Source organism: Sycon ciliatum, chromosome 10, assembly GCF_964019385.1.
Source record: "Sycon ciliatum chromosome 10, ocSycCili1.1, whole genome shotgun sequence".
NCBI classification, from domain to species: domain Eukaryota; kingdom Metazoa; phylum Porifera; class Calcarea; order Leucosolenida; family Sycettidae; genus Sycon; species Sycon ciliatum.
Window position 1 is genome coordinate 25565630 of NC_088652.1, and position 14216 is coordinate 25579845.

At 46.0% G+C, this 14216-nt stretch overlaps 1 protein-coding gene across 1 annotated transcript; it reads left to right on the forward strand.

Annotated features, from left to right (window-relative positions):
• The first annotated feature begins 608 nt into the window (after positions 1 to 608).
• Positions 609 to 13005, forward strand: LOC135826481 (uncharacterized). The gene is made up of 6 exons (XM_065339090.1): positions 609 to 632; positions 1854 to 1874; positions 4958 to 5398; positions 8429 to 8539; positions 10797 to 10817; positions 12313 to 13005. Exons 3-6 carry the CDS (start codon positions 5008 to 5010, stop codon positions 12834 to 12836), a joined length of 1047 nt encoding a protein of 348 aa, XP_065195162.1. The 5' UTR covers positions 609 to 632; positions 1854 to 1874; positions 4958 to 5007; the 3' UTR covers positions 12837 to 13005.
• The last annotated feature ends 1211 nt before the right edge of the window (positions 13006 to 14216 follow it).

The window sequence follows — 14216 nt, forward strand, 5'->3', positions numbered from 1 at the left end:
TATGCATATGACGTCAGGATTTTGTTCACAAACTAGTGTCCCGTGCTCATGCAACCACACCAAAGAGCTCTCTCTCTCTCTCTCTCTGTCTCTTTCTCCCTCTCTCTCTCTCTCTCTCTCTCTCTCTCTCTCTCTCTCTCTCTCTCTCTCTCTCTCTCTCTCTCTCTCTCTCTCTCTCTCTCTCTCTCTCTCTCTCTCTCTCTCTCTCTCTCTCTCTCTCTCTCTCTCTCTCTCTCTCTCTCTCTCTCTCTCTCTCTCTCTCTCTCTCTCTCTCTCTCTCTCTCTCTCTCTCTCTCTCTCTCTCTCTCTCTCTCTCTCTCTCTCTCTCTCTCTCTCTCTCTCTCTCTCTCTCTCTCTCTCTCTCTCTCTCTCTCTCTCTCTCTCTCTCTCTCTCTCTCTCTCTCTCTCTCTCTCTCTCTCTCTCTCTCTCTCTCTCTCTCTGTGTTTCTCTCTCTCTCACTCTCTTTCTCTCTCTCTCTCTCTCCCCCCTCCAACTTGGAAGGTCCATGGATATTAGAGATAATCCTTGGCTCCCCATCTGAGACATTATTGAATATATTAATTTCATCAACGTTCTTTTACTCTCTTCTCCTTCTTCCTAGTTGATGGTGATAAAAGCAAGATTTACACTGGTAAGTTTTGTGTCGGCTGTGTGTTTGTGTAAATCTGCATGCGCATGAATGCATGTGTTCACATGTGTGTTTAAGGTCTTTTATGTATCGTCTCATACCGTACTGGCAATATATATGGTCGCAGTGAGGCCATGAAGCGTTACATTGGCACATGTTTACCGCACGCAGGGCGTTACATGCAAAGTCGCACAGGAGCAGTTACACAGGTTTCTATATTGCCGCAGTCCTTTTTTTGCTATTGCAGGACTTCCTGCTGCGTCCAGTTTTGAACTTTTCACCACGCGGTACACGTGCTTTCACAGTTTTCAGCCTTTTTTGCAATGAAAAGATCGCCGCACCCCGCCGGACGCGCGTTACGAACGCAACGAAAATTTGTCGCACTAGCCTGGTCGCGCGTTACGCCGCACCCCCCTGCGTTACGCGTTACGCGGCAACATATATTGCCAGTACGGTATTCACCTTCCTTAGGGTGTGCAGACTCCACTGTAGCCACAGTTCATGTTTCACACAGTTATACACCACTACTCAAAACGGTCTCTCGGCTACAAATTCTTCCAAAATTAATAAAATCCAAATTTTCGGGCCTGGCCCATCTTCAGGAATAGCAAGTCCAGAACAAAGACTATGGTTATTATACCTGTCAAAAACGATGAGACAGGTAGCACCAAAAGGAAGCAAAGGATAAGCACAAACTGAACATATCAGTGACAAATAACGCCTAAGCACCTAAACATCGCCCAGCAAACGCCAACCCTTGTCCCTATTCACCGCCGTTTTCCTCTTTCGCATGAAGAGGGCCTTCATGATTCGGCGGTCTACGTAGGATCTCTGCCTCTGGGCGAGAATCGAGGCTTGGGAGAATGGCAAAGATGACTCGGGAAAATGTGGCGTTTCTTGCGATTATGTTCACCCCAAGGCTTTTCCTGTGTGGCATTCGTTGCCTGCTCGTGGTGCTCCTCGCTGCGTTTAAGAAGAGGGGAAGGGGCAGGCCGGCTGAGTGTCGTGGATGTGATGCTGGCCTTCAAAGAAATACATGTATGTCTAAGGATGTTGTGTATTCGTTGAGGTGTGCTGTCCGTGGCGAGGAATATGTCGGTGAGACTGAGCGGACGGTGAGAAAATGCAGCGAGGAGCACCACGGGCACACGAAGAATGCCACATGTGTGTTTGTGTGTGTGTGTTTATGTTTTTTTGTTTGTGTCTTTGTCTCATCATCTCCAGCTTTGAGCAAGGATCTTCTAAGTAAGTTTAGTCTTGGTTGGGTGTTCATAAAGGCAGTTAGTAGCAGTTGCACAGCTATTTAGCATGCCGTAATGCCACAGTCAACTTTGCGCATAACGACACTCGGCGGGGCATCAGAAAAGTCTCCTCATTCGTGATGTGTCCTTATACCCTAAGTCTCATTACAGTTAGATGGGACTTTACTTTGGGCATGGAATTTCTGTCGTTATTGAGGAATTGTCGTTAAATCCGCAGTCGTTATTAGAGAAATTGACTGTATGTCAAAGCTCATTTGCTAAATGTAATGCATATTATCACCCCCTTAGTGGTGACTCACATAGATTTTTCCATACCTAAGCAGTCAAATATTCCTGCATATTTCACTCCTAAGGGCTATATTGACCGCTTATATTTGACTCCTTTTTAGCGATTGAGCACAGGCTTTGGTTAGTCATGATAAATCCAATATTGACTTCGTACTTGGTCAGTATAGGAAAAAAATACCTCGTAAAAGACCTCAACTTTGCCTCGGTCTTTACTCGGCTTTTATTTCCTATATTGACCTCGTACTCAGTGAATATTAGATACATATTGGTTGCCTTGAATTAAGTAAAAGGTGCACACACAACAGCAAAGATCACGGCATTATTTACAACTTATTAAAATTTTATTCCCTACAGTCCATTTGGCAATAAATAAGATTAATTGTGCACTCATAACAACAGCAAAAAATGAAGAAAGTTAAGTTCCATAACGCTTTCTTGTGTGTGTGTGTGTCCATTCTTCGGAAATAGTCCCGCTGGCTTTTGAAAGTCCGATTTGGGCCAAATTGAGGATCAAAAACCCACTTTAAATCTCAAAAATCTGGGTTTGGGATCAGCTTCTCCATACATTTTCCCATGGCATACCTGTCCTAATTTTGTAAAACCTGGCTGAATTTCCATTTCCCTGTTCTTGGAATTTTCTGGCCTCAAATGACATGTTGAAAGGAGTAATTGCACGGGTCACACAATACAGGATGTACTGTTGCTTTCACGATATCTACAACTATGTGCGGGAGACACCGAAAAGTTAGGGTGCCAGTTTCCAATGAATGGACTGTAGCGCACTCACAGCCATCTCACCAGAGTAACTGCGCACAAATCAACAATATTGGACAATGATGATAAATTCGGGTGTGTGTGAGTGGGAGAGTGGTTTGATGGGTGGGTGCACCTCTGCCAAATAGATGTTGAGTCTGTTTCCATCAGGCTCGGCTGCTTGAAGGTGTGCTGTTGTACCTGCCACCGTTGTTAGTTTCAGGGTCCACACACTTTCCTATTCAATTGTAGTATACATGTTTCCTCCATAGCCAAAACTTCCTGTTGGATTTTGATGGACGTCTGGTGAAATAGCGCATCATAATATATTTGAGCCAAGCGGGATGAAGATGACGATGCCTACTAATTCAGTATCTGTGCACACGGATATGTTATGTTCGTGACTTTATGTGTCATGCAGCTATGTCTTTTAACCCCTTGAGCGCGGGGCTGTTTGTCAGTGCACCACGTAAGAAAATGGTCTTTTTTGAAAATGTTCAAACCTTGGCTATGTGAAGTCGTGAAATCTTTGGGAGCCACAACCACAGGCAGTGGTAGGTAGGACCCAGACCAGCACTCGACAACAAGAACAAAAGCGAAAATCGGCCAAGGAAGAAGATACGGGCCATTAGTTTGTATATAAGTGCATGACGTACTAGTACGTCATCCTTGGGTCACTGTGTGGGTGTTATGACGTACTAGTACGTCATCCGCGCTCAAGGGGTTAAAAACTGATTGGTGCCATGCGTAGCATGTGGCTCAGAACCAGCATCCTGCAAAATCTGAATTCTGTAGGTTGAATGATCCTGCCGACACGCGTACATTGTGACTTCTTCTTTGGAGCATCTTCCACCATTGAGATTTCGATTTTTATTGATGGGAGGGGTGGTTTGAAACCTCAATATTGCTTGTTCCAACGATGTTTTGGAGCCAGGCCTGGTTGAAGTAAGGGCAAGTGTTAGCCCTGAAAATCTGCAACAAAAAATTATGCCGTCTGAGAAAGCGTGAGACCGACAGGCTCAGTTGAAGTTGGAGTATTTTCAAACCCTATGGAGACGAAGATGGAGTTCTTTTTGGAGATGGACATCGCCGCAAAGGACATGGTGTCCGACCGGCAGCGCCTGGTGCTACCACGGATTATTTGGCTGGTTATGTCAGCAGCCTAACCGTCGGTAAACCTGTTGGTAGGACCCAGGTCTGCTCGATGTCGTAGATCATAAACAATTTGGTAGTGGGCAAATTGAACTCAGCATCATGCATACGGAATTGTAAATTCAGAAAATTCCAAAGTGTCTCTGTGTGGCCGTCCTGTGCCACCCGAAACTCCAATCATGCTATTCTGTCTTCAGTTTGGTGATTTCAGGGGGTGTTGGCCGTTGGGAGGTTCAATAGCCAATAGATGATATGCCAAATAACGTGCAACTAGACTTGAGAGGGCATTGCAGAGTAGTTGCATACAAAGTTCAAAGTTGCACGGCTACCTGTGACTTGCATTCCTGCAGAGCTCAGGGTCTATCGTGTACACATTGTAGTATAATTTGTATGCAACTTGTGTGCGATGCCCTCTCAAGTCTGGTTTCGCGTTATTTGGCATAATTATCATCTATTGAATCATCTTTCCAAGATTCCTTTTGAATCCCTATCCGGGGCGACGCACGTGACCAGTTTTGGCAGTGAGCAAGTACAAGTGCAAGTAAAAGTGTGTGTGTGTGTATGTGTGTGTTTGTGTTTGTGTGTTTGCGTGTGTGTATGTGTGCGCGTGCGCATGTGTGTGTGTGCTTGTGTGTGTGTGCGCGCGCGCGTGTGTGTGTGTGTGCTTGTGTGTGTGTGTGTGTGTGTGTGTGTGTGTGTGTGTGTGTGTGTGTACATGTATGTGTGTGTGTGTGTGTGTGTGTGTGTGTGTGTACATGTATGTGTGTGTGTACATGTATGTGTGTGTGTGTGCATGTGTGCATGTGTGTTCACTTATGTCCGTGGGTACTCGTGGGCGTGCATATTATGTGTGTTTTTGTGTATTCGGAACAGGAAGTCCCAAGTTTGATTTCCACGTGCTGCTCAATCGGGCACTCAATACCATGACTTTTGACTACGCAATCTCGGAACAACATGAGCAGGGTGAACACCGTAGCTGTAATCATGTGGGCGGATTACACCTCGACGCACGCATTTGCCATTTAGGCAACAGCAAAGCTCATGTGGATATCACTGGAAAGATGGGTGAAATTTCGACAGTCGGAGACAGCTGCAAGATGCGAATACACAGTTTGGCAGTGAAGACGATGCTGGACAAACAGCTCTGCACCAGTGCCGATAACTGCCATCTGACGTGCACTAGCAGCTATACACGTGACTATAAGGTACGCGGGAGTTTCAATGGTTCTGTCAACAGTGCTGTAACTCTGAAGAAGGTAGTGCCAATGGTTGATCTCAAGCCTACACAATTTGAAATGGACGACACAGCAAAAGGTGAGAACGTATTGCACTTTCTTGTGCTTCTAAGGACAACAGGAGGTATGCATCTAAGATGGCTGTCACCTTTTTGCGGAGCAAGTTACCCCATACTTGGGAGGTACAACCTGTTATAGTACATTTCAGAGTATGACCTCCCAAAGTTCATGACATTTTATGCAGAGCTGGTATGACAGTGTGTACGGTTGTAGTAGACTTGCCATGCAAAACCTAACGGCGGGAAATCGATGCATGTGTAATGTGTAATGCAGATGCGATTGTTTTACAGTACTATGAAGCAGGGACAAAGACCACACGTAGAACAGGATATGGTCATAGAGAGGTTCGCCTACATGTTTTTTTTGGCCACAACTCGACGTGTAGACCTGTCACCTGGGTTGGAGGATGAAAAGTACGCGGCGGCGTGGAGCTCACGACTTGACGTGCATCTGGCGATCTACACGTATCGCGCTCCGCGAAGAATGTTTCAAGAACCTCCGGTCTGCGCAGCACTCGAGCGTCGGAATAAGGAACACCATGACATCACTGGAGGAAAAGGATCTGTCGATGTCGCCATTTTGGTTGTCCCGGAGATGCGGCTTGGCTTGCCACAACGCGAAGCCGAATCAAACTCTGTGCCGCGTAACTTTGCAACATGTGGCCAACGCTTTCGTCACGTTGGCGTACGCAGTATTTGTAGCCTCTCTATTCTTGCCTCAATGTTACCCATTGCAAATCATTCCCAGCGATTTGCAGCCCTGTACCCTGAACAAAGTACACACACTCCCTGTCTTTGCTTGTTTAAAACGTAGCTCGATACTAAGTCACAAATTGGTCTTCTGACCATCCTTCTGTGCAGGTCATGAGTGGAAATATTATGACTTTCCGCCACTCATCGGTTAGCACCCCCTCATGGACAACTTTTTCTTCTTCTTTTTCCATGGTGTGTTTGACTGAAATCTCCCATTTCCGAAGGAAAAAGAGGCTTTGCAGCAGGAGTTTATTATTATTATAGACAACACCTCATGGCATGAAAAGAAAATCAGCCAGTACAGGAGATGTTTGCATAAATACCCCCCCCCCCCCCCATACCTGCCAAGAACTGAGAGTGCTTTTTCTGGATCGCCAGGCCCAAATCCCGGGATTTGCCTTGATTTTTCGGGATATGCCATATTTTTCCAAAGTTCCTTTTTTTAAACTTTTTTAAAAGATGATGACATCAACATTTTGTGACATTGTCCATAGCAATTGTACAATCTAGATGATCGGGTGATGATATACATTGCATGTCTACACATTTTCAAGACTCAAACGACGTTGTTCGGGGACTGCTCATGAAATGAGTATTAGAAACCCCACTGGTACTACAGCTAAGACAGGACAGAATCAACAAAGACAGCTAGACACAGTCACTTGAAGTGCTCCGAGAACAATACTGGGAGTCAAGACTTGTTTCTTGTGACTGCGATTTTCGGGATCGTCGACAGGAATTTCGGGATCACGGGAGTTCATCCAAAATTGCCGGATAATCCCTAAAAAACGGGATACTTGGCAGGTATGCCCCCACCCCCCACCCCCACCACATCTTTTGTTTTTCCTGCTCAGCAAGGTGTGATTTGCCACAGATGCTGCAAAACAGCGACATCTTCGGACCAATTTTGATATTGTCATCATGCTCACGTTGTCTTTTACGCGACATTCCCCGCCTGCGATAGGCTATGGAGGAAGATGATGGCCAAATTCCCCCTAAGAAGTGGCCATTCTTGTCCCCTTCATCTATAGGGACGTGCAGAAGACAAAAAAGACAAATCTTTGGACCATTTTTTGTATTTAGCTACCTTAAAATTACATGTCTATTCATAAAGGGGAAATGCATCGATTTTTCAAGTAAGGCCGATAAAAAGAAAATCTAATATTGGTTCGAATTAGATGAATCTCGTTGGCACATGATCAGCCACACTTGCCAAATGCCCCATTATCTGATATACGTTGCCATAGCGACTGGCGGTGACGACACACATTATTTTTGCTTACCTCCGCGAGAAAGAGAGAAAGGCAATCACTGAAGAATGTTTTCATATTCTACGAAGTCAAGCACCAGCGCCTGCCACTTGTACTGTGGCTTGCGGACTGGATGATGTAGCGCTGTATCTCGGCCCCAAAACGCAGCGCACTCTGCCAAGTACAAGCGAGTGCTTGAACTGCAATGCTAAAAAAAGTACCCAGGATTGCTGAGAGCAAGGGAAAGCCTTCAAGTGAAGTGATGAGTCTTAGGACTCGGGATAAATATTCTGCTTTTTCAATCGTCAATTCTGCCAAATTCTGATCTCTCGTCTGTGATGCCGTAATGGGCAATCCAATCCGCTTAATTACCCCCACCCAAGCGGCACATCGTTTTCTCAACTGCGATTGCGGCAGTCCACCACGGCACAGGCAAGCATTGTCGGTCGAGGAACAAAACGAAAATAGAAAACATAGAGAGAAGGTGCTGAACGGCTAGTATCAACATTCAGTGTCGCTGAAGCCGAGACGTCAGGTCGGCGGAGATGCTTTAGTTTCACCACCACAGTTGCGTCTGCAGCCACCTCTAACATGCAGTATTCTGTTCTCGAGGTTCGTGGTTTCTCATAAAAAACCTGGAAAGCAAAAACAGTACAGTGCTTCCCACTCAGATTCAAAGACATGTATCAGGGGTGTGCGCAGGAATTTGATCAGGGGGAGAGGGAGGGGGGGAGGGGGAAGTTTTTTGATTGTAAAAAAAAAGTTAGCCGGATTCGCGGCCGCATCACCTGACGTGTTGAGAAACACATCAAGCAAATACATTCGCATAGTTTTTTATTGTAGTTACACTGAAATGGCACCAAATGCTCGGAAATGCTTGCAATTGGCTTCAATTTTTGAAATTTTTTTTCCAGGGAGGACCCCGCACCCCCTCCCTTCTTCCATGGCTGCCCCACCTCTAAAGTTGGTTCGATGGGACTGGAGTCATGATGTCACCATCCAAACTAATCAATATGTGTTCTTGCCCTGTGTTTCATGTTTGACTAGTGCAATGTCAACCTCCTTGTGGAAAGGGTTCTGGTGGGGTGGAGCTGTGCATTCCATCAGCCGACGCAAATAATCCCTGGAAATCACGGTGCGTTTCGCAGGGGTATTCCAGTAAGTACATATGCCAAGAGTGTATTTCTTTTTTCTGTGCATGTTTAGGCTGCGGTCACACATGCACTTGTTTCGCGGCGCATCGAAGAAAAAGTTTGAATTTCGCTACGCCAAAAAATTGCCAGCAGAAACTCCGCTTCTGCGGATCCGCTTTTGCGAAACCTGCATGGTAATGGCTCTTGTGTGCCACTTTTGATGTTGTTTGGTATCAATTCACCATGTTCTTCTTCACTGCCAATGTACCGTATGTTCTGGAAATGTCGCAACTCACTGCGTCACCATGAGTGGGTACTGTAAAAGCGGAAAGTCCAACGAGTCACAAAGTCTAACGTTTTAACGACCAGTTTTATTTTTCGTTATTTGAGGAGACTTTAACGCGAACCCGGTTTGAGATGTCTGTGCATAAATATGCGCATACGGATGGGTCGTCAGGTAGCCATCGTTAAACTCTTTGGTGGTTGAACATTCCGGTTTTACAGTAATTGATGAGGAAATCCGTCACCCAGACTCCTTGGCCCCGATCGCGGACCAGGAGCGACGGTGTTTCGCTCTCCATCAATACGTCCGCCGGAGTGTGTACCACTAGGACTGTAACCGGGGAGTAGTAGAGTACATTGCCACTCTCTCATTGCAACCACAGGCATCAGCGCTGGGGTCGATGATGGAGAAGGCAACAAAACTCTGCAGTACACATCCGTTTGATATTCATGCAAAATAAAATAAAATTGAAATACACCCGTAGTGGACACCCATACTGCACCGCAGTATAGCGCGAGCCCCTCCCCCCCCCCCCCCCCCCTCTACCCCCTTTCTCCATATTTTCGTGCTGTCATTATCATCTCTTGGTTCTGTTAAATTTGTTTTTGTTTTTGGCCATGACGCGTAACTGTGACTATCTGAGCCCTACTGGAACAATCGATGAACTTCCCCTTTATCACTATACTGGACCGTAGTGAATGCGCTCATATCCATCAGGGTGCTTCACAGGAGTTATTCAGTGCCATGAAGCAGAAGCCTGCCGGCAATCACAATCCACCACACTGTAGTTCTACGAGCGAAGGTCGGTTCAACTCGGGCAAAAACTACTAAAATTTCAGGAAATGTACGCAAATTTTCATTCGCTTTGCCAATGCAGAGCGTTGAGGAACACAGTGATATGTGACCGCTGCATCGTGTGTTCTGCAAAAGAGGCTGCGTTAGTCACGCTTTTCACCTCCGCAAAAGCGGTGTAAACTTCTGATGTGTGATCGCGGCCTCAGTCACCGACAATGCTACACTTCTAGACGATACTAATAAGTGCAGATCTGTCTGGCCTAGTGTACGCGTTGATATGGTGAGAGTTATGACGCATATGGTATGTGGTGCATGCAAGACTATGCGTTGTCACAGAGCCAGAGCCATCTTCTGTCTGGATCCATGATTTCAAATTTCCACTCATCCATGCAACAACATATAGGGTACACATAAGAAGTCCTTAGGCCTGTGGGAATGCCCAGTTCAGGAATAATAAGATGTATGAAGAGCCAAGGATACATGAATAGAAAAGAAAAAGGACCAAGGAACCACAAGTTATGCTATAACGTTCACTAACACCACCAGTTACTAAACAGTCAGCTCATGCGATAACATTGCACGACACTGACCGACGGTACTGACGTTCTACAACTAACTGGCTATCAGCTCTAGCACATCTTGGATGCGCGCTCCAACAGCCTTGGACTGCGCATCTGACTGCCTTGGACTGCAGACCTGTTGTTCCTGACCTCTCCCTCTTTGTTACAAGAAGGAACTGTTGCTCTGTAGTGTGGAGTACGTGTATTGGAGAGAGAGAGAGAGAATCGGAACAAAAACCAAGAAGGTTTGTAAGAGAAATTGCTATAATTATTATGCATGCACGCGCAGTAGCAATAGTCAGTAGTCCGCGCACAATCCGTACCCAGCGGCGAACCCGAGTGCAGCGCAGCGTAAACGGGACCTTGCACAGGTCAAAAGGAGTACTTTAGCACCCTCCTTGCTAGCCCTTGAGCTAACTGGTCGGGCCCTAAAAAGCCGTAAGGCCCTCTCCACCATGGACCTACCTATAAGTACGGTCTATTCGGAAATTATGGAGCTTTGGCCATCATCAAATGTGACTTTTGGTTCTCGGATTCCAAAATGACCAGAAATGGGTTTTGGACCAGCAACATTTGTTCCAGTGCCAGTGGAACAAAAACAAATACTAAATGAACATGTTTCCTTTTCTTTTGTTTCTGCCTAGATGATGAACCCGAACCAGGAGGTAAGGATGTACATATACAATAGTATAACACTACCTTGGTCTGTTACTTCTTCGTTAGTCTTGGAGTCTTCACTGTATTGTGCTTGATCATACCAAGGTTGACATCTCCACCTTCATTCATTGGCGCCGTGGACAGCATGTTGTACCAACTACTTACACACATAGGAGGAGAAGGCCTGTTCAGCTGTAACTTCAAACTTCACGCTTCCTAGCGATCTTCAGACGGCACATTCACTGCTGTTATTTTGCAAGCCGGCCTAGAGTTTTGGTGCTAGGGTGGAAGTTAGCACTCACAAACTGGTAGCCATGACCTTATTAGAATACCAGCTTAAACCGGTTGCCGTAGAATATAACCAACTCTTAGTTTCTGTATCAATGTAAATTCACTCACGTACTGACGTAGCAGAACCAACAGAGAAATAGAAACAGACACAGACTCAGAGACACAGAAACAGACAGACAGACAGACAGAGACAGACAGAAAGAGAGGGACAGACGGACAGACGGACAGAGAGAGACAGACAGAGAGAGACAGACAGACAGACAGCGAGAGAGAGAGAGAGAGAGAGAGAGAGAGAGAGAGAGAGAGAGAGAGAGAGAGAGAGAGAGAGAGAGAGAGAGACAGACAGACAGACAGACAGATAGAGAGAGACAGGAGAGAGAGCGAGAGAGAGAGAGAGAGAGAGAGAGAGAGAGAGAGAGAGAGAGAGAGAGAGAGAGTTGTGGCATGGGTCTAGGGCCACCCAGTTTTCGCGCTTTAGGAAAGCCCTCTTTGTCAGTCACACATGATCACCTGCCACCGATGGTTGGGATCTCTAGCTGCCAACGTGTTGATTACACCTACATGACCAGGCACAAGCAAAGGTACAAAAAGGCACAACCAGACTATTTCCTCAGTGCTGGGGTAAACACAAATTTCAAAGCTTATTGTGGTCTTATTTGGATCTCGAGAGCCAATGGCCACACGTGTGGGTGTAAACAGGAGTACGATGATAGAAATTAAGACAGTGGGAGAGAGGCAGAAACAGAAGCAGAGACAGAGACAGAGATTGTGGGTATGTATGTGTGCATGCATATAATGGCATGTGGGTATGTGAGGGAGAGTGAGTTTATGTGGACATGTCCTTTTGTTGTGTATTTGTACACATAATACTATGCGGATTTTCTCCAGATTTTAGTTCGTTGTGCACTCCCCTAACATACGAATGTCAGGGTATTAGAAGACTGAAAACCAACGAAAACCAACATGCAACGTGTACATATCTGTATGGGAATAAAACATTTTAGCTATACACATTTTAGGAACTCAGATGGTGAGCCAAGGAAAAATTTGTAACATGGAAATTGTGGGCACAAGTTATGCGATCGAGTTCACCAACTCAAAATCTGGTTTAGTTGGTGGACTCGATCGCATAACTTGTGCCACAATTTCCGTGTTACAAATCTATACACATTGGCCTGTTTTCTTGTGATTTTCTTTTTTCTCCTCTATCAGATTACATTTACAAGATCAAGCTGCTGGACAATACTGGTCTTAAAGCCTCTGTAGTGCTACGCAACTTGTTTAGAAATGTTCCGCTAAGTGGTGTCAGAACAAATATAACCAAATGTGTCCTAATCAATGAAAGGTTTCAACGTCTCAAATTCCGTCCATGGAATCCGCAAAAGACACGGGCAGAAATTCACTTCACATCGGAAGAGGTAGCCGCCATCAGGACACACATGGCGAGCTGCTCTAGCAAGACCGCAGCCTGCTCTTTGAACTGCACAGGCGGATTCTTCAAATATATCGATGTACATAAGAGGCAATATCAGGAACATTTAACATCCAAGGCTTTCGTACTTCGCCCAATGCACATAGATACACACCCCACGGATATCTGTAAGCCATGCTATGTATTACATGATTGTTCTTTTAAGATGACACTGCTGCCTCCAAATTGGCTCTTATCGCTGTATAGTTTGCGGTTCAAAGAAGATTCGCATGCTCCTTACAACTTCAGACTGTCGAATGACTAATATAGACTATTCCTGACTCGTTAATCCCCAATACGGGTGAAGACAAAAATAAGCACATTGAGCAGAGCGCTCAACTCCGGAAACGAGTTCAGGAAAGCGTAGTAGATCAATATTACACTCACCCACTGGGGTCCGGACACATGAGAGATATGTGTGTAGTACATCTGGTATGCAAGTCCATATGCACATACAGCTGCCGTTGAACGGCAAAGCTGCAATCATGCTTCGCGGCTGAACAGTCTGGTCCCTTGCTGCTGCAGATATTGCTGCCTGCGACATTGCTCGCCATACGCACAGCAGAACTTGAACTGGAGACACCCCGGCCCTGTTGGTTGCTTGCTGCGCTTGCAATTGTGCCACTGAAATCCAGCAGCATATCAGAAGCACGGGTCACATGACGCACAGTGGAATGAGCAGTAATGTTGATGCTGAAGCACTAGGCGAGGTGCAGGATCGACAGAGTCCGATGGCTGTCGGGAGGATACTGTGGGAGAGCACGTATGCACATTCAGCCCACCAGCACATTTAAGCCACCTACCACAATGTAAATGGGAACTTGAACGAGGCTGTTGGCTGACAGGAAGTTGACAGGCCACACTGCACTCATGCCACTCGCACCCAGACGCACTAAGATTGCCGACACACACACACACACTCTCTCTCACACACACACACACACACACACTTACACACACACACACACACACACACACACATACACACACACACACACACACACACGCATACAGACACACAAACATGCACACGCACACACACACACACACACACACACACACACACACACACACACACACACACACACACACACACACACACACACACACACACACACACATGCACACATGCACACACACACACACACACACACACACACACACACACACACACACACACACACACACACACACATACACAATTTTCTTCGAGTCGGTTTACCGTTTTCCCATTGCTGCTCCTAGGCGTTCTGTGTTCATAGTTGGATTGGCATTCCTGTTTTCCTGGTGAGGACGTACACACTGCAAATGTTACCTTATCGTATTTGCCGGTGTACAGTACTGTCAGGCGCCGAAGAACTGGGGATCAGGGTTCTAGCCTAGCCCATTCTTGTTTTTAGCAACCAAAGCAGTTTCGTTCTTATTCCATGGTACAGTCTTACATGTACATTTTATGCGGAGTGACATTGCAAACGTCTGCGTGTACATTATAGTGTACATTACGGTTTCCGTTCTTTGTCTGCAAAGAATGCAGCCTACACCATTTCTAAAAATTGGTGAAATTCTAGCCTGGCCGTTCTTCGGCGCCCGGCAGCTCTGTATACATGTAACTCCAACCTGAGCGTAATGCGCACCCCCCCCCCCC

What these genes read in the sequence shown, in the direction of transcription:
- LOC135826481 (XM_065339090.1), top strand. Translation starts at nt 5,008, where the DNA reads ATGACTTTTGACTACGCAATCTCGGAACAACATGAGCAGGGTGAACAC. An exon ending in AATGGACGACACAGCAAAAG is followed by an intron (nt 5,399 to 8,428) that starts GTGAGAACGTAT and finishes ATGTTTGACTAG; the next exon opens with TGCAATGTCAACCTCCTTGT. An exon ending in CGTTTCGCAGGGGTATTCCA is followed by an intron (nt 8,540 to 10,796) that starts GTAAGTACATAT and finishes GTTTCTGCCTAG; the next exon opens with ATGATGAACCCGAACCAGGA.